The sequence below is a fragment of the Myotis yumanensis genome, unplaced genomic scaffold (assembly GCF_028538775.1).
Source record: "Myotis yumanensis isolate MYYU_CA2020_CCGP unplaced genomic scaffold, mMyoYum1.0.hap1 SCAF_9, whole genome shotgun sequence".
Taxonomy (NCBI): Eukaryota; Metazoa; Chordata; class Mammalia; order Chiroptera; family Vespertilionidae; genus Myotis; species Myotis yumanensis.
The window spans coordinates 55,045,997-55,071,372 of record NW_027223760.1 but is presented as its reverse complement, the minus strand read 5'-3'; the positions used below and the strand labels follow the sequence as shown (position 1 = coordinate 55,071,372).

The window sequence follows — 25,376 nt, the reverse complement described above, 5'->3', positions numbered from 1 at the left end:
ACACCCTATATATATTGTAAGTGACTTCAAAATCTTTCTGAAAGACTATGGGATATAAATACATATATACTAAAAATAAAATGAAATCCCTTCCTTCAATGCTAAGCTTAGCAGCAATTTCCTCATGAAGTCTTTTTAACTCTCCATCTGTCTGAAATATTTGCCTGGTCCTTTGTACTCCTGTAACTCTCTGTTGATATTGTCTTAATGGCATCCCAACGCATGGCCCTGTGTTTTGGCTATGCATGTATGCATCCAGCTCTTCTAACTTCATTGTAAGCATCTTAAGAGTCATCCTTAATTCCCCTTCATACCTTGCATAGTGTCTTACATAATGTGGTTTCTGATGAGAAATCCAGTCATTTGAATCTTTGCTCCACAATATGTAATGCATCACTTTTCTCAGGCTGCTTTCAAGATTTTCTCTTTGTCTTTAGTGCTCAGTCACTTGATTTTGATGAGTCTTGGCATGAATTTCTTTGAGCTTATTTTGTTTTAGTTTCTCTGAGCTTCATGAATATGTTGGTTTATGTTTTGCCAAATTGTGAAGTTTCCATACATTATTTCTTCAACTGTTTATTTAAGCATTACACTCATTCTCCATTCCTTTTAAAACTCTGATGATATTTTAGATATTTTGAGTATTATCTCATAGATCTGAGTCTTTATTAATTTTCCCCTCTTTTCTCTTTCTATTGTTCAAATTGGATAATATCTTCATCTATATTCAAGTTCACTGACTTTTTTTCTCTGTCATTTCCATTCTGTTCTTGAGCTCATCCAGTCCTTTAATATATCAATATTATTGACTTTAGAGAGGAAGGGAGAGGGAGAGAGATATATAAACATCAGTGATGAGAGAGAATCATTCATTGGCTGCCTCATGCACGCTCCACATGGAGGATTGAGCTCACAACCCGGGCATGTGCCCTGACCGGGAAATGAACCATGACCTCCTGGTTCACAGATCGATGCTCAACCACTGAGCCACATAGGCTGGGCCAGTCCTTTTTTAAAATTTTCATTGTATTTTTTAGTTGTAAAATATTTCATTGGTTCCATTTTTAAATCCTCTATTTCTCAGCCAATGGTCTCTATCTTTTCTTTCAAGAGGGTCTGCCATATTTTTTGGAGCTTGGTTATCATTGCTGTTGTAAAATCCTTGTCTGATAATTTCAACACGTGTGTCATCTCAGGGGTCACATCAGTGGCTATCTTTCCCCTTAGGAGTGTTTGAGATTTTCCTGGATCAGCACATGCGGAGACATTTTAGATTATATCCTGAATATATTAAATATCACATTTACTCTGGGTGCTTTTTAATTCTTGTAGGGAATGTTGATTTCTTCTTGTTGCTGTTCTTTCAGCAGGTAATTGACCCAGTCGGGTTCAGACCACAAATTCTGATCTGCTTCCTGTGAGTTGTGGTTCTGATATCAGTTCAGTTTCCAAAGTCTTTGCAATGTTTATCAGATTTATCTTACATATACATGATCCATAGACCTGTCTGGAACCTGGGTTGTGGGCTAACCCCTAATTCAGTTCTCTAAATTTTTAGTTTGCTTCTCAAGGTCAAACCTATGCATATCAGGCTCAGAGATATACTGAGGAGATCATATACAACTTTAGAGATAGCTTTCTTATGTCTCCCTTCACTCCAGAATCTCCTGGAAGTATTTTTGTGTGTGTTTTGTTGTTGTTGTTTGTTTATTTGTTTGCCTCCCAAGGCTTTCATATTGCTCTGTTGGCTAGAAATCTAAGGCCTTAGTTTCCCTGTACTTCCTGATATAGCACCTGCCTCCAGGGCCATCTAGAAAGCAGATAGAGAAAGAAAAATTATCAGCCATTCACCCATGCTTTTGGGACCATAGTTGCACTGATCAGAGAGAAAGGCTTTCCTTCATTGTAATTGGAGGAACCTACTACTAAGGAATTGCAGGGGACTCTGATGGGAGAGATTGGTAGACTAAATAGGACAAGATATGTTCCCACTCTCTCTGACCTTTGGGGCTATAATTTTCTACCCCTTGAAACAGAAAGACCAGGCTTTTTGTAGAACTCTCTGTACTTGGTGTGCAGTTCCAGGTTTGGGCTGCATTTAAGTCAGGCTAGGAAATACGAGATGGGAGAAACCTATGAAATGCATCACTGGTTCAGTGGTACTTCTTGGACTGGTTTCCTTCCCCAGTCTGCCTGCATCTCTTTTCAGCATCCTAGCTGCTCCATGTGCAGGCTTTGTGGTTGCTTTCAGTGTGAAGGACCAGGTGGAATGCACTTACTTCTTTTCAACCAGAACTGAAAACATCACCACTATCCTCAGTTTTGTTGTGTGTGGCTATTTTGAGATCTGTCTGAATTGTCCCCATTGAGTTGGCATGTTTTTAGCCAGAATTGCTTATCTGCCAACTTCGAGACTTCACTGTATAGTCCGCATTTTCATATCTCTTACAAAAATCCTATATAATAGCCCTGGCCAGTTTGGCTCAGTGGATAGAGCATCAGCCTGAGGACTGAAGGGTCCCAGGTTTGATTCTGGTCAAAGGCATGTACCTTGGTTGTGGGCACATCCCCAGTGGGGAGTGTGCAGGAGGCAGCTGATCGATGTTTCTCTCTCATCGATATTTCTAACTCTCTATCCCTCTCCCTTCTTTTCTGTAAAAAATCAATAAAATATATTTTTTAAAAATCCTATGTAATAAAAGGGCAATATGCAAATTGACCCTAAGAGTGGAACAACTGGAACAACTTGTTGCTATGACACAAACTGACCACCAGGGGGCAGACGCTTAATGCAGGAGCTGCCCCCTGGTGGTCAGTGCACTCCCACAGGGGGAGCTCTGCTCAGCCACAAGCCGGGCTGACAGCTGCAAGTGCACCAGCAGTGGTGGGAGCCTCTCCCACCTGCTCAGCAGCACTAAGGATGTCTGGCTCATGACTTAGGCCCATGCCCCACAGTCAGACATCCCCCGAGGGCTCCGGGGCTGCCAGAGGGATGTCTGACTGCCAGCTTAGGCCAAATCCCCTGGGGAGTGCGCCTAAGCCAGCAGGTGGACATCCCCTGAGGGGTCCCAGACTGAGAGAGGGTGCCAGCGGGGCTGAGGGACCCTCCCCATCCGAGTGCACAAATTTTCGTTCACCGGGCCTCTAGTACTAAATAAGTCTTAGAAATGGCCTAAACCAGTGGTTGGCAAACTGCGGCCCCTTGAGTGTGGCTCTTCCACAAAATACCACGTGCATGTACAGTGCGATTGAAACTTCATGGCCACACTCAAGGGGCCAAAGAGCCGCATGTGGCTCTCGAGCCACAGTTTGCCGACCACTGCCCTAAACCTTGAATCTTACATCTTATACATTTTGAGATAACTTCTTTAAATTTTTTCCCCATTCTTGTGTCCTTCATTTAAGCAGTTGAGACAACATTTACCTTTTTGTTTGAATGAAAATAATTAACCAAAAAGGCATAGCTTTTCTGCTCACCTATGAGGATAATGTTAAGTTTCAGCTATTTCTCTAGACCAGTAATGACACGGATGACCACATGAGTTTGTTTTTTGGATTACTTTGTCTATAAGCAAACATATTTTAAGACTTTGCAAGTGAGGTACATAGTCATAGGGGAGGCTTTTAGACTGTGGCAGTGACTTTAAATGAATGTCCAAGGTCATGAAGCAAAAAAGTTATAAGACTTTAACTGGTCCTAACTTGTTTTTCTACTCCCAAACATGCCATCTCTCCATTAAGCTTGTTTTCTTACAGATAAAAGTTCAGAGGGCAAAATACAATGACTGAAGCTTTCTGTGATGCACAGTATTAAGTACAGGAGCAAAAATGTAAAACAAGTAGCCAGGCCAATGAGACCTCTTGGCACTTTAGCAGATCTAACCAGAGCACACCCAGTATAGGGCACTTACAGTTGAGAATCAAAATAAACTGAGATTGTTTTAATGCCCCTTTCAACACACTTATAGAGTTAACTACCATGAGAATCCTTTCAACTCAGGTATATCATTTAAATGAACATTTCACATAATATTATGTTAGAAACTGCAAAGGTGTCAGATGGATTTTTTTCATAGTATATATGTTTATATCTCTCTTGATTACTAAAGATACGATACACTCTTAAAGGGAAATTGTGAAGAGAACTATGTTTCCTGACAAGAAGCTACCCAAACCTAAACATAAATAGTCCATGGAAAGATTTATGGGGAGAATAGTGTGAATTTGAGAAGTAAGAAAATAGTTGGAATTTGCTTATGTATGTGATAGGTGGGCATTCCTATACTTATTACCTAAATTAACTGATCACAGACCGGGGAATTGAAAACAGATTAGAAATTACACAGCCTTACAACTGTTATAAAATCTCAACCAATTTATTAAAACTTCCGTATATCAGCTTTTTGTGACATAGTCAACATCTTTAGCACTTTTGTAAACATTCAATATAGTCTGAAGTTAAAATATTTTTCACTCCATAAAAGCCACGTTTTATGGCATTTTCATGAAGAGGGAGGGAAAAACAGCTTAGGAAAATTACTATGCAAAGGAAATAGCAGTGCTGTGAAAGTTATCTGCAGGTGTATCTATCTCTTGAATTTCCCAAGATCCTTTCATTAAATCGATTACCTTTAAATAGTATGAAATAATATTGAATACACTTGGCTGATTTCCTGGAAATTGGTCTTGTTTTGAAAATTTGATGCGAATATTATTTTCTCATTAGAAGTTACACAGCTATTTTAACTTGGCACTTGCTACCTTTGTAGGCATACCATTTTCAAGTAATCTTAAGCCATACCAATGTTCCAGCAAAGGAACATTTGTATTTTTAGTGATGAAAGACAAAGAGTAACCAAAAATTATTCAGTTGGAAAATGCTTTGTGTAGATAATAAATATTTTCCTGATGTGCGTAGAAATTGCGTTTTGCCTACTATTTAAATAAAGAATAAGGATATATCTTAAAGAAGAAAATACCATCATTTGTTATTCAATGAGTCTTATCTTGATATTTGAGGAATAGAAAATTAACAGTCTTTTGCCATCTTGACACATATTTGAATAAGCAGACTGCTGTTCTGATGGGTATATTTTTTAAAGTGTGAGTGGTAGTGAGACTCCAAAAGCAGTTAAATAAAACATAAACTAAAAGCATCCTTTTACCTAAGACTTTATTGGTAAATGCTGTGCATAAATTTGCATTTCTAAAGCCATCATTTTTTTTCAAAGACTGGCACTTTAGTGTTTAGTTGGACATTATTTCGTGTGTTCCCCAGTTACTTATGCATTAATTAGTTTTGTTTACCTGTGCATAATTTTTCCTAATTTCACAACAGTTGTTGTTTTGTAATTGACAATGCAATTTACTGCATGTGTGCTTTCTGGCCCCCAAACAAGTATGTTAAGGTATAAAGCACCAATCTCTTTCATTTCAGACTGTTACAAAAGGGATTGGTTGTGACTAATTTCCAATTAATTTGCACTGGTTGTGGGGAACAAAACAATTGCACCTACTAATTAAAATTTAAAATATTCCGAAGTGTCATCTTTAGGTGTCTGTGGAATATATAATTTCCATTTTGGTTCATTGCTGGATCTGTAACACCCGTGAGCTTGACAGCTCTATTAATTTAAAGGCTCAGTAATACCTATTAGTACAAAACATGAAAAAAAAATACCATTAATCATTTACTTTAATTCTGCAGCTCTGTCATTTTCTCAGTATGTTTTAAAATTATGATGACACCATAATGTGCACAAATCGACCTGGATGATGGGGAAACGGATCACACTACTTAGGAAAAACACTGAAGTACATTATTAGAGCTTAATTAATGCCAAACTGATTAAATTTGATTGCATTTTGCACACAAAAAAAAACGTTTTTAAAATCTTTTTAACATACTATATTGAAAAAAGTTAATCCAAACTTGTTATGTTTTCAGATAGACTTACCTTTGTATCATTCTTTTCTTTAATACATTCTATTTAAATACCGCAAATTCAATCTAAATTGTTCTTTTATCCATTTTGAAAATCAAAATAATTTAGTCATTAGTTTTAATTTAGAAAAGTTTGTCTCATGTCAGCTAAAATATAATAGTGTGTCTCATCTTAGTATTCTTTGATAGGGACTCCTAACCCAAACTGAACAGAATGTCCCAAAATACAAAAGGGCAAAAATTGAAATGAAAAGTATACCAAGTATGTAATATTTTATGCATTTATATTGATTTGATCCAGGACTGTCACACATTCTAAATGTGCTAAAATTGTATGCACTTAACAGAATTGTGTCATTAGCTTTCTAAAAGAGCAATTTAAAAAATATGTATACCTAGTTCAAAAAGGAATATATTGCTCTAGAATGGGTGGTCTCCTAGTCTATGGGCCCCATCAGACTAATAGCAGTAGATTTGATGTCTTTCCTTCCAGAGCAGTTAGAGTCCTCTCTCCTGGGATGAAAACTATAGAATGACAAGACCTGAGCCTGACTTTCTTTCCACATTTGCCTTGTGGTCATACTTTATCTAGTTTGTCATTTCATCCGATTTTGTGGATTAAAATAAGAAAATATGGCTGACACATTCTAAGCTTTTCCTCAAAGGGCAACAACCTGGGTTGTTGAAAGTCTTAAAGAATAAGCGTTCTTACCCACCAGCAGAGAACAGGGTTCGGTGTTTTCATAGAGAGATTCCCAGGGTGAGTTACCAACTTCAAATAAAATTTTGAATTAAAAAACTATTAATAAAAATACACTGAATAGAATTTAGTCATTCATTGTTTTTATTTCCTGGAATATCCGGAACATATTTGCACATATTTCATTTGAGGAGACAAAAAGTTTGAAGAATTTTACATATCACATTGTTTTATCCACATGATAGTTCCATGGGGTGAACAAAATAAATATCATTTGACATGATTTTTAAGTCCATAGGTAAAAATTAAGAATAGAATACAACTGCGTTATCCAAGTTAAGTCAAGAATGCCAGATTCATGTCGTCATTCCTTCAACAAAAACTTACTGAATTCCTGCTCGACAAAGGTGCTGACATTTTGCCTTACAGTGCTAGATGGAAACAAAGCAAAAACAGTTGTGCCCTCTGAACTCGGTGAAGATATACATTCCCCAGAGTCACACAAATATAAAATTCCAGTAATGATATAAGTTCTGTGAACATATGTTCATGGTACTGAGACACTGTGGCACTGTGGTAATATGGTTCTGTGGTACCATGAAAGGGTGTGATACAGGAATTTGACTACCTCAAAGGAAGTCTAAGAATACTTTCAAAGGAACTCAAAACAGACCTGAGAACCCAAGGGAGGGAAGACTGTCCTATGCAAAGGGAACGACATGAGGAGGGGAGGGGCATGGTGTGCACAAGGATCTGAAAGCTGACGTGATAGATATGGACCAGAAGGACAGGAGGAGTGGGGTAAGGCAGGTGATTTAGTGGGTATCAGAGCTGCAGGGCCTGGAAGCTCACAGAAGGATTTTTAGCTTTAGTTTAAGAGGCATATGGGACTAAAGAGAGTTTAAGAAGGAGGGAGGGTGATGTGATCAGATTTGCATGATGATAAAATCATTCCTGGTGGGGAATGGATTAAACCATTTAGGAGTCTCCTTTTTTTTCTTTTAGAACCCATCACTTTTACTATTTAATATATTTTTAAAATGTATTTCCACTGAATGATCACTTTAATGAATAAACACAATGCACAGTCAATGATTTGATGTGAATAGATTACATTTCCCTAGCTGGCAAGAATGATCTTAAATTCAAATGAGTTGAAGGTTTAGGATTTTTGTAAATTTGTTGAGGCTTTAGAATGGTAGTAGTAGAAAGACAAAAAAAAAATCAAAAACAAGAGATACGGAAAATATTTGAAGGATAAAATTGCTAGATTGTTTATGTGAGGTAAGGAGGATGTGCCAAGGATGATCCAGATTTCTAACTTGAACAATTGAATAAGTGATGGAACAATTCTTTGGAAGAGGAGAATCTGGATAATATGTAGGTTATTTTTTTCTCCCTTCTAATTTAACCCAACTAAATTATGTTCCCTGATCGATGTCTTAGGCATATTGTTACGAAAGTCAATCATGACTACACTATGTGATGGCAATTTTTTATGGATAGCATGTAAAATGTTTACTGGATTACCATTAAATACTTTAACATTGATAGAATATCTTTAAGATCAGTGATATGCTGTTCCAAACAGCCAAGGGTATAGCTGAGTCTAGCAATTGGCTCATTAAGGAACTTTCTTTTCATAATATGTCAGTATGTGCTTATTGGTCTCCATTGCTTTTAAAAACTCATTCTTTCTGTGAGTTAGTAAATATCGCATATGGGTCTATTTTCTACTGTTTTATTTGGGTAGAGGTGGAACCAGGCCTGTGGCTGGAATGCTACCAGGTGCTTCTGGCCTCCTCAGAGAGAAGGCAGATGGCCGTAATAAGCCATCTCCCAATGTCACCCAAGGAATCCTGAAATCCTGGTTGTCTCAGCTAGGAGAGGGGTGAGCAAAATGTGCTCTCCACTGGACTAAACATAATTCCACTAAAAATAGTAGGCAACATACATAGTCTCATTTGGTACTTGCAGTAGTCCTATAAAGTAGGTGCATTGTTATCTTCCTTTAGTAAATAGAGAGTGAGGCTCAAAAATGCGAGCTACTTTGTCCAATGGCCAAGCTGGCACTCAAACCCTTGCCTCATCTCTCAAGTTCATGACCTTAACCCCATAAAGCAAAAAATGTCTGTAATATCATTCAGTAAGAAAAGTAGAATTGCAAGTAGTAAATATTGTGAATATTCTCCAGTTATAGTCAAGGATGAGAATTTCTTTGTGGTATTTTGGATTTGTTTTTTTGTTTGTTTTTGTGTGTGTATGTGTTTTGTTTTTGTTTTGTTTTTTGTGTTTTTGTTTGTTTGTTTGTTTTGTTTTGTTTTTTGGGAAGGCCTAGGAAAAGAAAAACAATGCCTGGGTTAAAGTTGTGGGTTAAATTTTTCTGCAGAGACATGGGCATTATAAAAAAGTAGTTTTTAAAAAATGTTGACCTTCCCTAGCAACCAACTTACAACATAAAATATTTTGGAAGGGAGAACCAAATTTTTATCTTTAAAGAGATTTCAGATCCAGGTATGAATACTAGTATTTCCTCTGCAATGTGGCCAAATAGCCCTTCACTTTTAGGGAAAAGTTTCTCTTTTCTCATTACGATTCATATTTAAAATTCCTGTGAATTTCATCAGCAAGTAAACCTCTCAAACCCATATTTTAAACATTTATCGTAAATTCTTCTCAACGATTTTTCTGGATTTGATGTTAGATCAAAGTCTATAACATTAAACTTGGAAATTACTATCATTTCAGAAAATAATGGCTGGAATCATAAAGAAGCTGGCACCGAAGTTTTAGAAAATTGTTATGTTTCATTGCTTTGCTTTTTGGCAGTTGTGGACCTGAAAAATTTAGCATGCTCTTTATTCCCACTGTCATATGGCTCAGCTACACGCATGAATTCAAAATGGTTTCCATTATTGGAAGGAGATAATCTTATTCCAGAATCAAGCTAGGTAACTGTTAATGTTCCAGATAATTGCTAAATTAAGCTCTCCCACAGATATTTTATGGCATTTATTTTGCTCTGAAAATCCCATTCATTTTTAAGGTAGCTGAATAAATCCGGTGATAATGAACTCTTAAAGAGAGATGAAGCAAGGGAAAAAATATTGGCTAGATTCAGGGAGAATATTTAAAAAGAAAAATGCTACCTGCTGAGGTGCTTTCTAAGAACTACAATATTATTAAGCCCACCCTGGTGCAAAGCAATAAAGAGATTATGCCTTTAAGCCAAATTTGATCAGTTGATGCAGTCATTACCAAAACTGGGGAAGCTAGTATATATTCCAATTCAGAATTTTCACCGAATGAATTCTGAATGGTGGCACTCAGCATAGCAAATGAAATTACTCGCACTTTCACCCATTTTTTAACTACTGACCTACTAGGTTGTAATTTTAAATTAAAATGTATTGCTTCCGCCATATGCCTAATAATTTCAGATGTAATTTTCAGTATTTGACTGTAATTACATCAGGGATCAGCAAGTTATGTTCTTTGGGCCAAATCTGAACAGCTGCCTGTTTGTGTATAACCAAAGAGTTAAGAATTTATTTTTACATTTTAAGTGGCTGAAAATGTCAAAATAAGAATGCTAAAATTCAAATTGTAGATGCCATCCATAGTTGTACTAGAGCACAGCCACTCCCAGTCACTTATATATAGTCTGTGGATACTTCCTGCCACAGTGGCAAAGTTGAGTAGTTACAGAGACCCTCTGGCCCAGAAAGCCCAAATATCTACCATTTACAGAAAATGCTTGGCAACCTCTGAATTACATGAGCAACTACTTAACCATCCTGTAATATATGTCTCTCAGATATAATGATTCCTATATTTAGAAATGGTGTAAGAAATTCAGTAACTTAATCACTTTTCTGCCAAACATTGTGGCAAATTGAGGCACATCTAACTTGTACACATGCAATTTGATGGTTTCAGCCTCATTAATAGAAGAGGCATAGCCACAGTGAGGACTGATTTGCAAGGTTTATATGCTGGTGCTTCCTTCTAGCTTTTCTCCCACCTCTCGGGCTCCTGGTGCTTAGATTCCTTCACAGGACATCATTCCCCACTTCCCCCTAAAATGCCTGTTTCCTCGGTTTCAGTCTAACCTCTGAGAGGTGGATTTGCCACACTGCCCAGTAGTCTCTTCTCAGTGGATATCATTATAAGCTCATCACACACCTAAACCTGCCTCAAGACTTGTTCTCCCTTCTGAACGAACACCAGACCTAGACTGAACAGCTCCTTCACCAGCACTGAGTCACTCTCAACACTGCGTTCACCGCCTTCCTGGCTCCTACCCCTGCCAAAAATGCATCTCTTTCTAGTAAGATTATTAACACACACATCACAAATAAAGCTGAAAGCATGAAAAGCATACCAGAACTGTTTCCTTTTCCCATACTCCACAGAGCCCATCAAGTAGGACCATGTCCTGTAAATTATGCCTCCCTAGGAACTCTCCACTCTTCCACCGCCATAACTGAAGTCCACTGCAGGCTTTTCTGGGTTTTATTAGCTTTCCATCTGCTCTCCTGCCTCTGGCATGGCACCCAGCCCCTCATCTATGCTTCCAGAGTGATGTCGCTAAAAATCAGGTTTAATTCTGCCCTGTCCTTCCACCGTGATCTGAATGTCATGCTTTGTGCTCCCATTGCACCCTGAGAAAATCTCTGTAGCACATTGTAGCGTTCATTGCACATGTTATAGCCATTGGTCCAAACTGTCTTCCAAAGTGGCTGTGTGTGTCATTTGGCATTTCTACCAGCAGTGTGTAGGACTGTTGCTCTACAGCCTCACCAGCCTTTGGTGTTTCAGTGTGGCCCTGTGGTTTTTGAATCTCTTTCTTAGCTCACTCATTTGTTTTGCTGGAGAATACCCCCAGACGTGTTTTAAAGGGCATAGAAAAGGTAAACTCTCTAGATCCTTTTCTGACTGAAAATGCCTTCATTGTACCCTTGCATCTAATCAATACACTGACTAAGTATAGAAGTCTGGGATAAAATTAACTTTGCCTCTGGGGTTTGAAGGTGTTTCTCCATATTCTTTTAGCTCTAATGTTTTTGAGAAGCCTGGTGCCACGCTGATTTTTATTTTTTCTGTAAATGACCTGTTTTTCCTTTTCGAGGGCATTTAGAATCTTCTTTGTATCCTCGAGCTTTGAAATTTCACAGTAATGTGTGACTTGAGCTGGGCCAGACAGAAGTTTGATTGGCAGAAAAGAGGGTGACTGTTCTCCAGGACAATAACTGGCACCTGGGTGGGAAACAAGGAGATCTGAGTCAGCTCTCGGGCCTCTTCTAGAACTTACCAACTTGTGCTGTGTGATGGCAGGTTACAGAACCTGTGTACGTTCTGTCTTATATTGAAAATTAAAGATGTTGACACCTACCTCCCAGAGTTGTTGGGAGAATAAAATTAGATGAAATAAAAATTTAAAAATGGGAAAATTATTCTTTTGGAAGCTGGTAGAACTCCCTGAAGAGAGAATAGCTCCGCCCTCTATTTTAATCTTATCAGAATGCTTTGCTAGGCCCTTAGGTGGGTAGAGGTGGTCTCTAGGGACCGGACATTGAGCTGTGTCTCTCCCTCTGATAACCTGAGGGAGAGACACGCTGCCCTTAACAATAAAGGGTGGTGGGAATATTCAATGCTGGGAAACAGGGGGCTAGGAAAGGGAATACCAGTGATTAACCGGGGAACTTCTATGCATATATGCATAGCCCATGGACACAGACAATAGTGTGGTGAAGGCTTGGGAGGGGTCGGTGCAAGGTAGAGGGGGTCAATGAGGAAAAAAACACCCAAACAAAGGGGACATCTGTAATACTTTCAGCAATAAAGATACATTTTTTAAAAAGAAAATGAGTTGAGCCAAACCTGCCTGGAATATGAATCAGGGAAGGCCCACTTCTCTTCCCTCGATTTTATTTGAGCTAAAGAAGGTCTTTGGAGACCACCTACATGCCTGATGGGAATAGACACTGTCTGGTGCCAGACATAAATCCTCTCTTCAATCTATTTTATGAAATGATACTTCACTTCTACACTCTGGTAAGAATACTTTTATGGGAGTAGACTTTTGCTGAGAGCCACTCAGAGAAATGGCTGAAACAGGCAGCCTCTGGATAACAGGTGTAAAACACTTACTAGTAGCATAATGGTCAGCCCACAGTCAGAGCCAAAGCTTGTTATTTTTATTCATGTCATTATTATTAACATTATAATTATGAGGTGGAACCATCAAAGTATGCAACCCTGACAATATAATAGAAACGGGAAAACTGCTTCTTGATCTGGTTTATGCTTATACGCCTTTATTTCATATTGACTAATTATAAAACTGAAATTAAATGTTTGCATGTTTACAGTTTTTGATGTGCTCATCTTAATTAGACGTAAGAAGATGGAATTAGAAAGAGTCGTGGGACAGAAGTGACTCTCTTCTGCCGCTGTAGCTTTTCAAGGGAGTGGGTGACATGTAGCGATGGAGAGTTGTTTGATATGAGGACACCATTCTGTTACTGACAATATTTGCCTTGGCTCTTCTCAGCAATGCTTTTCTACCTCCACGCAGTCACTCAGCTTCTAGGCGCCCCATCACCGTTGCTCATGTTTGCCTGCAGTTCTCTCTCATTTATCATCTCAGATTCTCTTCCAAACTCAATCATCAAAATCAAGTTGCAAAATGCCTTGCTCATAGCTGGTGCCCAATAAATATCTGGTGTATTGAGGAACAACTAAGAAGTAACTACCTGAATCTTAAAAGAACGAAGTGCTCAAAGGTAGCCTGATGATCGGTTCAGGTCTTCAGATTGCTGAAACAATACATTCTGAAGTCTTTGGAATCTGCTCCTTACCTGTTGCTTTTCTAGTAGATAGCACGTTCCCAAAAAACAAACAAACAAACAAAAAAAACACAAAAAAAACAACAAAACCAAAACAAAACAAAACAAAACAAACAAGAGTATGGAAAGTATGGAATATATACAAAACAGGCATCCGAGTCATTCTTCCAGCTTGCTGAGGCCCCCTTAACTAGGTTTTCCCCCAACCTGAAGTTGCACATAAGTCCCTACAGTTTTCTGAAGCCTACACCTGGACGCTCTGTGATTACCACAGCAACAGTTCACCTGGACTGGAATGATTGTCACCTTAATGGAGTGGTGTTTCCTTCTGCCCAAATAGAAAAGACATGTAGTTTTGCAATGCAGTATCATATGCAAAGAGCCCGGATACATAATAGACACTTCACGGATGCTAGTTTCCTCCATGTTACTCCCCTAAGCAACAACCAATTGTTTCTCATTTCCATAAATAACAGACATAAAGGGTGGAAATTTAATTTTTTACAGAAATAAAAAGAAAGGGTTGTGCACTTTGACCATAGGATTGATTCAACAACAAAGAGGACAGGTTATAGATAATTTTAAAAATAGGACTGGTGCTCTCCTGCTTAGAAACAAAAACTAGAACTCCCTATTCATCAGTAACATGGACTGTGTCCCACTGTGTCAAGAGCACTGAATGAGATACTGTGCTATTTTTGAAGGCAGAACACCTTATGATTCCTTTCAAAAGGCTTGCCAATGTAAAGATAGCCATAATCAAACAAAATTCAAATACCTAAAAACAAAACAAAACCTTGCATACAATCATTTGTGGTATTTTGGCTATGCTTTGACTACGACGGTATATTTCTTCCATTGATAATAATGATCTTGTTTCCAACATGTCCTAATACCATTGTACCCTCAAAAGGATTTAGGACAGCAACTGTGAATCAGAAGGTATACCTTCTTACTTTAACTGCTAATGTTCTATTGGAAGCGAAGGTTATTATAGAAGTAATACGTGACAACTTCTTCCCAAGGAACTTATCTAAAACATGACATTTTTGTGTAAAAAAGATTCATGTTCAAGTTCAACATTAAGAAATTGCTTAGCCTCCTATTTCAGCATCTATATCATTATTGCTGTGCTTGTTAAATTTCTCTTTCCTACTTGACTGTAACTTCTTGAGGGCAGAGAATGTGTATTGTGTATTTTTTTTAAGTCCCTGAAGCATAGTAGGGGCTCAAACAACTTTGTGAAATGAGTAAATGAATGAATGATGTAGTATTAGATACTGTATAAAGCTAAGATTCAGAGGAGTTTAAAATCAGTAGCATGCCCAGCCAATGTTGCTCAGTGGTTGAGCATCAACCCATGAACCAAGAGGTCCCTGGTTCAATTCCCAATCAGGGCACATGCTCGGGCTGCGAGCTTGATCCCCAGTAGCGGGTGTGCAGGAGGCAGCCAACTGATGTTTCTCTCTATCACTGTTTCTATCTCTCTCTTCCTCTCCCTTCCTCTCGCTCAAAAAAATATATAAACAAACAAATAAAAACATTTTAAATAAAATGAAATCAATGCATATGGTAATCCAAAGCTGAATAATTAAGAGAAAATCTGATAGAGATCTCTTGGAACCTACATATATAAGTGCACTCTTACATTTTAACTATATGGTTATCAACTTCCCAGTTCATAAGATAAAAATAAAGTAAAATTGTATATCCAGAGAGTTCGGGGCTGGGTTAGCCTGGTGGCCTTTAACAGGTGCAATTTATTTTTACAGTGAAGAGAAGAACATTGAATCTTCCCAGAATAACCTGATTCCAACAGAGTTAAATAAAGTTGTTCATTTTTCCAGGGTTTTGACATATTTCTGTCTTTGGAGACTGTGAAGTAAATCTCTATTTCCCAAAAGCCCCTGTGCTGATTTTAATGATCCTGTCCACGTGACATACATTTTTTTTTTTTATTTCATCGCTATTAGTGAATGACAAGTGAAGGATATTCATTTTAACTTGAAAATGTCAGGTATGCACTTTAGGAGATATATTTTTGCAGCTTTTAATGAGGTGGTGTTTCTTTTTGAAAGAAATACTCATCTCTGATGTAGGTGCTGTGCAGGTGTGACAACTGATATTTAATAAGCGATGGCTCTTGTATGAGTCACAGTTCTCTAAAGAAAATGTCTCAGATTGCTTTTGAAAAACTCTTAGCATCACTAGCCCAAAGGCAAGATGTGACCTTTTTATTACATAATGATAATCATTTATTATCTCCCAATGTATCTTAAAGTCACAGACAAAATGCCACTTTGATAATTGCTTTCAATTAGCTTTGAGCATAGCGTATATTCACAAAATGTCTTCTCTAATTTAGACTTGAATTAGAGAAAATTGCAGACATAATCTACTTTAAGCTTGTCTCATTTAAGGTGATTCGTAGTTTTATATCAAAGAAATCAAAACGAGCAGCTTTAGAACAGTTCCGCAAAGTGTTTTAAGCAGGCTTTTCAATATTTGATTTTATTCTATTACCAATTAATTAACAAATTAGAAAAGTAGTTCATCATTCCTGACCTTTTATGCATGTTAGCCTGTGACTTTCAGTTCTAATGATTGTTTGGAAATTAAGCCTTGCAGTTCGTGTTGAAAGAGAGAAACAATCTGATTAGTAAGATAAATAAAGCTTGCCTTGATACCAAGTGCATCTTGATGTTTGGCTATAGTTGGGACTCCGAACACTATAATCATGCATCCTTTTCTGCCTTAAATAAATGATACATAACTAGTGGTTAATAAATTATACTAGATAATCATGTAACCTAAACAAGGGATTTGGGATTATCATTACAAGCGAGGTTAGAAGTAAGGTGATAATTAAAAGGAATTCTCAGTTAACTTTAATGTTTTGTTTATACCTTGAGCATTGGAATATGGTTCAAATGCATAGCTTAATCTCTCTTAGAAATATTTTTTAAAATAATAGAAACTCAGAAACTACATTTTTATACTTGTGGTGTTTTAGTAATTCGTTTCAGATTCTCAGAAACTGAGAATACTATGATATGATATCTGGAGTTTACTCTCTTTCTTTCTTTCTTTTTTCCTAGATAAAAATTACACACAAGAACCAAGCCCCAATGCTGATGGGCCCTCCTCCAAAAACTGGGTTGTTCTGCTCCCTCGTCCAGAGAACAAGAAACCGAAGCAAGGAGTAATCCCTGTGTCGTTTCATTCTTAGAGATCTAATTATCATAATGGGGCCATGGAAAACTTATGCTGGAAATCTTCGAATCCTTTCAAGTCTCCTACTCATGCAAACTCATGGAATTGGTTTAACGGTTTCTGTTACTGAGTTCATGTAAAATTCATCTATTAGAAAATTTGTCTCAGTTTTTATGGGCATCATTGCATGAAGAAAGCAGAAGTTTACGTGAAGTGATACTGCATATTTTTGTTGCATGCATTCCCATAGATTTTTATGTCTACCATCCATTCCTCCTCAAGTTCTATTTCTTAATCTGTGATTTTAAAAAAACAACAACAACAAAAACACGTTTAAACATAAAAAAGGAAATATCATAGAAAATGTGACTCTCAGTGTGATTTCGGTTATCAATAAGTACTGATCAGTAAAGCTACACTGATCAAAGTTGCAGATTGCTCTAGTTTTTCCCTTTTAGAATCAGTGTACCAATAGTCTTTGACCTATGACTTGAGAAGAAACTTTTCATTGAAGGATTTTATTAAATAGTGGTATATGATACCTGCTGTATCTATTTTTTCTTTAACTTTTAATGCTTCTGAGTGGAATTTAAAATGTCAGGCATAAAATTTTCTTGTGCTGAAAAGAGAAAGTGGTTTTTTATTTTGTTTAATTTTGTTTTTTATTCCAGAAATAAGTGAAAACATATTACTTGGCAGTAAAGTGTGGTAATATGACAAGCCTTATTCCTTTCTGCATGTGAATCTAGGAGATTATTCATAACCACATCAGTAACCAAATAGGTGTTTTAAACTATGTGCCTAACAAGCTGTGTTTCCCACCAAAGATTCACAAAACGATGCCTGAGAGAAATGTTTTAATAATTAATTGTGGAGAAAATTTATGGTTCTTATGATTAATTTTGTGATGAGTAAAACTGTGGAAGAGAGTGAATTACCCATTAATTATAATTAAAATTCTCACCGTTCAGAGACAGTGGGACATACAACATAATCAAAGCTCAATATTATTAACTTAACAGAAGTTATATACAAAAAGCTGATTTCTTGCTTTTTTGGGTCCTTTGTAAGTATAAGTGTCTGTAATTTTTCATGGATCAGTGAAGTCCATTTGAGAAAATATATGGTTGTATCAGTTTCTTTCTAATATAAATTGATACCTGTAATAATATTGAGCTCACTGAAGAAAACATGCATGCCTTTAGCCTCCTCACCTACTCCACACCCATCTCTATGACGTTTTAAATGTGTGTTTGGAAATAACGGTCTAGATTGTTGTTTAATATACTCATGGCATTGTCGGATTTTCTGAGTGTCTAAGGAAATTCTGGAATAGTACTTTCTTAGTGTTTCATTTAACCTATGATATAAAGTGAAATGCTATTCTGAGCAGTTCAGTGTTGTTCATTCATATTGACCTGCGTCTCATCTTTGCATGTGTTATGTTTTCAAACATGCCATAAGAAAAACAAGTGCTTGAAATGCATGATTTATTAGTTTCTCTCAACGCTCGGCATTAAAGTACTAATGATTTATCAGTTCTGTTTTTTTATTGATTCATTCATCTTTGCATAACAAATAGCATTTAGTGATTCTGTTGAACACAATCCTGTGCATGGATTTATGGATTTCAAGTAAAATTGCTATAATTTTTCGTTCTTTGGTTTGAAAACTCATGTGAATGCTGTTGTATGAAATAGCTAGTCTCAAGCACTGTGTTGTGATGGAAGATTATGTATAAAACATATTCTTTTTTGTGTCCCAGGAACATTAGGTGGTAAATATCAATCAACAATAAGTTTAATTGCTTTGAAAATAAAAGCTTTTGAATAAAATTAATACATAATTTAGCATTCCCAGGAAAATTATTATTACAATTGCAAATGTAGCACAGAAATCCCTTTCCCAAGTACATATATTTTTAAATGGTATTTGGCAGAACAGTAAATTACACCAAAAGAAATTTCAAAACAGTAAAAAATGCATTACTGATACAATGTTACATAACACACACATTTTGTGTGTAGTATCTACGGTTGCAGGTAATAAATATTTTCACATAAACTGAGAAAATTGTGTACAATGGTCAGGCAAGCTTTGTGTCAAATACATATTCTGAAGCCACAAATTATTTTATGTTCAGTACAACATGCAATTATTTCCTGGCCACGTTTTAGAGTATATAGTTGAAGGCAGCAACACTTTGTGAATCATTCTTAACAATCTGTGCAGTGGAAAGCTGTTGAAAAGACAGTGGGATGAGATAAATCAAACAACCGGCCCATAAGACTTCAATAATTGAAATAATGGGATGCAGATTTACTTCAATGTAGCTACACAACTATAATCACTGTTACTAGTAGTTACATTTTCAGTCAATGGGAAGCACTGGTATCAATAATAGATATTCAAATAGCGATCAAATTTATCATTTCGAAACTCATTTTCTAAAGGTACTCATTTGCTTGCCCCTCAAGTACACTACTCCTGGGCTGTGGGAAGCAGTTTATAAAAGCCCACTTTGATGGTTTTAAAATATTCTTCCCATTTTTATGAAAGCTTCAAGGGAAGAATGTTTACTTAAAGAATATTTCTAAACAGAAAGTTCTATGGTATATTAAAATATTGAATAATGAATGTTAGCTTTACAAGATACATTTTTTTCTTGTGTGTGTGGGTGACTGTTTGAGTTGTTGGGTAGACATAGTGGTATAAAGTTTTAAGTGGATGAAGCTCTTAAGTAAACCCTGAGTTTATAAGGGTTGAAGGAAAAGGGAAAAAGAGATATGCACTTTGCGAAGCATTGTCATACAGTTAGCTGATAAACAGAGAAAGAGATTCCAAAATAAACCTGAATGGCCATGCTTCTAATGGGAATGAGGTCTCTATGTCGAGCCAGAAATTTTAAAGGATGTATTTTTCTACTTAGATATATATATCATGTGTATTTGATTCAAAAAGTGCATGTCAGCTTATTATGGAGGAAGAAGATATAGGGTGGGAAGAGAAAAAATAACATTTAAAAATTTTATTTTTTAAACAGGTTATCGTGACTATAACCAGAATAAAGCAAAAGGCTCAGATGTTTAGCGACCCCTACCATAGGCAGAAATTGAAATCCAATGAGAATTAATAAATCATGTTTATGGTTCTGTATCTTGTTAGTTTTCCCCTTTCTTTAGTGGGATGGGAAGCAATTGCAATTTTCAAGAAAGAATCTGTTTTTAATCTTGGACTATATTGTACTTGAATGAGACAAAACTTTTAAATGGCTCCATTCATTTTTTGTGTCAAAGTTAGTTCCGCTGCTTATTACTTACAAAAAGAAAAATGTAATTTTCATGGTACATATAGCCCCAAATACTTATTCAAATCCAGTACATATATTCTAAATTTAAAAAGATTGAGCCCTTATATATTGAAATGTAAAGTTTAAATAAACAAAGCAAACAGAAATCTGCAAAAGAGCTTTTATTTTGTGAAAGGCAGCAATCACTTCTTAAATCCCCCAGTTAAATTGCATTCTATTTAAATAAACTTTGGATAAACTCACATTGGAAGGATTCTGTACATCCTTATTGTGTTTAAGAATGTGCTATTCATTTAATTATAATACCTTATTTTCTCAGAAAGTGTTATATATAGTATTCTGTTTTTGAAATAAAAATGTTAACTGCTCATATAAGTGTCATTCCTTACTGCCATTTTGGTCATATTCTGTCCATATATAAACTTTTCAAGCATTTAAAGAATATCCACCAGGCCAGCCGGAAACCCTGCTTTTTGTTGGGGAGGAAGGAGTATGAGTATTTGGGGGCTGAAGTCTGTGTTGTTAAGAGCCAGATCATTCTACTTTGTGGTACTTTGGCCCAAGTTGCTGCTATGAACATTATTCTAGCAATTTCAGAGATTCCAGGATGGGGATTGAATGACTACATCAGGGGGTCTGTGAGGACTTAGGTAAAATTTTCTGGATTAAAACAATTTCTAATTTTATTTTGTGTAACAGACTTCAACAAATATCTCATGGGCACTGATAGGTACAAGATATTTTATGAAGAGGCTGCAGCAATTAAGGAATTTTTTTCAAGTGAGGTATCTCTTTTCTAAAAGTCTTTCTAAGTATTAGAAGAGTTAAGTAAAAGAATGGCCATATTACATGATGGAGTAAGGCAAGAACCACGGTAAGCAAAATGTGATACATATTCAAATGACCAAAGATACTTTGGTGGGAGGAATTCATAAATGCCTCTAAAAATTATAAATCTGCAAATGGCTTTTCAGGGTAGCTAGAATTTTACATGGAGAAGTAGAATGAAGGAATTCCTGAATAAAAGAAGGTGAGGACATGGAGAGAGAAATCAAGTCCTGGATGTTTCATTGCTTCATCTCATAAAAGGTTAGACAATTTACAAATTAGATATTTTGGTGGTGGTTCTTAAAATTATTAGGGGAAAAAAGCAAGAGAAGAGAAGGAGAGAGGGGCAGAGAAAAGATGTAATGAGGGAGGGCGTGAGTGAGAAATAAGGCAAACACCAAACTTAGGATTGACTATAAGAATTAAGTTCTCATTCTGGAAGAGAGGAAAGAATAAACAATTCACAGGTATTCTTGGAATTTTATTAACTAATTTTTAATTACAGTTTACTTTCAATATAATTTTACATTAGTTTCAGGTATAGAGCATATTTTGTTTTTTAGCTTCCACATATAAGTGAAATCATATGGTATTTGTCTTTGACTGACTTATTTCACTGAGTATAATACCCTCTAGATCCATCCATGCTGTCACAAATGATCTTTTAAAAAAAATGGTGGTACATATATACAATGGAATATTAATCAGTCATAAAAAGAATGAAGTCTACTAATTTCCACATTATATTCTCTGTGCTTTTCTCTCTATCCCACCCACCACACCTCAAACTCGAATCAACATTATCCAAATTTCATTGTCAGCACTCAAATTCTGCACTGAATACACATACTACCTCTGGCATCCATTCTGACCCTTCTCTCTTTAGAGAACCTCAGGACCTATAGCACTGATTGGTGCTCCTGGCTGTCAGATCCTAAAGCCTGTTGTAATAATCATTACTTTTGACAGTCCTACAGCTACCCAACCACAGGGCGTGCAACCACAAGGAGCTCCCCTTGTTCCTAGTATACCATCCGGGTCTGGCAGCCCCTGGAGGAGAACCACTGGGAGTAGAGCTAGTGTCTACCAGCATTACACCTCCATGGCTCTCACACACTGGCACCTACCCTTCTAACCTCTGGCCAGACACCAGTAGAGGGGTCAGTAGATCCCACCCTGCCAGCAAACACTCCCCTAGTGTTGCCCTCTCAGGGACCATGGTCGACACTGCAGAATCTATGGACTTCATGGATTTTAGTCTACAAGAAAGAAGGAAAGGGGCTGGAAAAGCAGGTGTGTGTGGGCAATAATGAGAGGCATTCCATAGCTTGCTTCTTGTGGTATAAGCACAGGCGGTATAAGCACAGGTGGTGTAAGCACAGTCAACAAGGTATGGAACAGAGGCTGCAGGGGACAGAGAAGGCCCATGGAGCAGTATGCAATTAAGGCATACTTGCCACTCTCCTATGAATTGCCACTCCATTTAAGTGAACGAGTTTGTTAAAACCGAGCAAAACCTGCTCCATCACAGCCATTAACAATGTTAATTTTATTAATAAAAGCAGGAACCAATGCTTATATGGTGCTTGCTCTGTTTCATACACAATCCTACCTAATAAGAGTAATATGCAAATTGACCATAACTCCAACACACAAGATGGCCACCCCCATGTGGTCAAAGATGGCCACCACAAGATGGCCTGCAGGGGAGGGCAGTTGGGTGCGACCAGGCCTGCAGGGGAGGACAGTTAGGGGCAACCAGGCCTGCAGGGAAGGGCAGTTGGGGGCGACCAGGCTAGCAGGGGAGGGCATTTAGGGGTGACCAGGCTGGTAAGAGAGGGCAGTTAGGGGTGACTGGGCCAGCAGGGAGGGCAGTTGGGGGTGACCAGGCGAGCAAGGGAGGGCATTTAGGGGCAACCAGGCTGGCAAGGGAGGGAAGTTAGGGATGACTGGGCCAGCAGGGGAGGGCAGTTGGGGGTGACAAAGCCTGCAGGGGAGGACAGTTAGAGGTGACCAGGCTGGCAGGGGAGGGCAGTTAGGGGTGATCAGGTTGGCAAGAGAGTGGTTAGGGGCAATCAGGCAGGCAGGCAGGTGAGCAGTTGGGAGCCAGCAGTCCTGGATTGTGAGACGGATGTCTGACTGGCTGTTTAGGCCTGATCCCAGTAGGACATCCCTTGAGGCATCCCAGATTGGAGAGGGTGCAGGCTGGGCTGAGGGACACAGACACACACACACACACACACACACAGTGCACAAATTTTGTGCACTGGGCCTCTAGTTCTATACATAAATGAATAACTCATTTGAGTCCTATAATTAACAAGGCCATGCTCAATTCACTCACGATAAAACTGAGGCACAGAAATGTTGTTTAAAACTCAACTCAAGGCTATGGTCGGTCCAGCACAGGGTCTACATTTCCAAAGGGACTGGGGGTAGTGGATACGTGGTCACGTGTCTTCTAATCTCTAAGGAATGCTGGTGAGATGGTAGGTAGAATAACGCCTGCCCCCCCAAAGCTGTACACACTAAACTTTGACACCTGTAAGTAGTTTGTGTTACCTGGCAGCAGGGAATTAAGACTGCTGATAGATTAAGGATGCTAATTAGGGGGCTTTAAACAAGTAGCCTGGGTTATCCAGGTGGGCCCAATGTCATCTCAAGGGTCTTTAAAATGAAGGAGGGAGGCGGAACAGGTGGTCAGAGTCGGAGGGAGTGTGGAAGTGCTTTGCTGCTGCCTCGGAAGATGGTGGAAGGGAGGCCACAGGCCACAGACTCGGGGCCTCTGGATATTGTGAAAGGTAAGGGAACATTGTCTCCAGCAGGAACACACCATTTTGGTTTTAGCCCACTGAGACCCATTGTGGACTCCTGACCCATGGCACTATAAGAAATTTCTGTTGTTTTAAGTGACTAAATGAGTGGTAATTTGTTCAGGCAGGAATAGGAAGCAAATATAGGTGGGTAGGAAGGTGGAATATCCACATTCGGACCTGTGGCTGCACTTAGATGCCTTTTAAAATAGAGCAAAAGGCCCTAGCCAGTTTGGCTCAGTGGATAGAGCATTAGCCTGCAGACCAAAGCTTGGAGGCTCCTCCCAGGCCCAGGCCCTGGTTGGGCTCCCAGGAGGCAACCAACCAATGTGTTTCTCTCACATCACTATCTGTCTTTTCCTACCTCTTCTACTCTCTCTAAAAATTAATGGAAAATATCCTTGGGTGAGGATTAAAAAATAGACCAAAAGTCCTCTCTTTAAACCTTAATGCATTTGAATTGCTTAATCTTCATTAAAAAGCATGTGGATTCCTCAAATCCAGTATACATATCCTCACCCTAATGTTGATAAATTGATGGGGGAAGGGGGAGAGGTTATTTCCTAGTTCATTCATTTTTGATTGATATCACTTTAAAAAGAAAAAAAAATAGAAGCGTTTGTTATGATAAAACCTATTTCATGGGAGACAATGATCTCAATAACATTTTTCAAGTGATATATTTAATCCTGGTTTTAGTTATTTGGAAATTTGCAAAATAATAATGCTTGTTTTCCTTTCTTGAAACACTTTCTATTTTGGCCTGTAGGGTTAAGAGAATAATAAAAGGTGACAGTGCAGGAGAGGTTTTGAATACGCCTCTTAAGTTAATTTTATTTATATCTGCCCACATTTCCCCACACATTTGCTTTATAAGTTTAGCTGAGCTGGAGCAATAGCTGAACAGAGGAAGCTAATGAAGAGGCCCATACCTGCTGGGTCAGAGCCCTGCCTGCCTTTGGTTCGCTATCCCAATTTGAAGTTCTTGAACCAGAGTGTGCTTTGAAAATGCAAATGGATTTAAACTGGTTTATGTTTCAATTACTAGGTGCTTGAAAGGGAAAATCAAAGTACTTCGGAGATACTTTAGAGTGTAAAGACTTTTTGGTTTTCAGATCAGAATTTCCCGAGTCCAAGGAAGGTTGCCAGTCACATGAAAAATGAGCATGTCTGCCTATAACTTGAGTCCTTTTCCTATTCTAGAGCCTTCACTCTTGTAACCGAGTTTATGTTGCTACCAGAGACTCCATTGTCTTTCACACACACGGGAGAAATTAATCGATTCAGTGGTTTGTTTGGTACAGTTTAGTGACAAAGATTCTCTCCTCAACTACACTCTACTCAGTCTCCTCTGAACTGTTTATCAAATAAGCCTTCATTTTGGACTTCGTGTTTCTCTCTGCATTGTTACATTTTTAGCAAGAATCCTGCTCAATCAGGTTAGCCAGAACTCCCCCCCCACTCTGCATATCTGATCACCCTCAGTATCTAATCTGACTTCTCACCTTCCACCACCGCCCAGGTGATGTCTGATTCCCCGGATCTGCCTTCAGCAAGAATCCCCTCTTGCCCCGATGGTTTCCTCTTAGTAATTTTTCATCCACTGACCACTCTCCTGCTCTTTAGCTGTATTTAAGTTGAGCCCAACCTTTCTCCCCTACTGCAAAATTCCACTGTGGTGGTCCCTATAATTTATCACAATAGTCCCTCCTTCAAT

General features: G+C 37.9%; 1 protein-coding gene across 4 annotated transcripts in view; it reads left to right on the top strand.

Annotated features, from left to right (window-relative positions):
• DGKB (diacylglycerol kinase beta) overlaps positions 1–20,378 on the top strand; it is a 526,570-nt gene extending 506,192 nt beyond the window's left edge. For all 4 annotated transcript variants that reach the window (XM_070424374.1, XM_070424375.1, XM_070424376.1 and 1 more), the window contains one exon: positions 16,594–20,378. In XM_070424374.1, the coding sequence (XP_070280475.1) occupies positions 16,594–16,701 (108 nt within the window). In that variant the 3' untranslated portion in view covers positions 16,702–20,378. The remainder of the gene's footprint in view (positions 1–16,593) is intronic.
• The last annotated feature ends 4,998 nt before the right edge of the window (positions 20,379–25,376 follow it).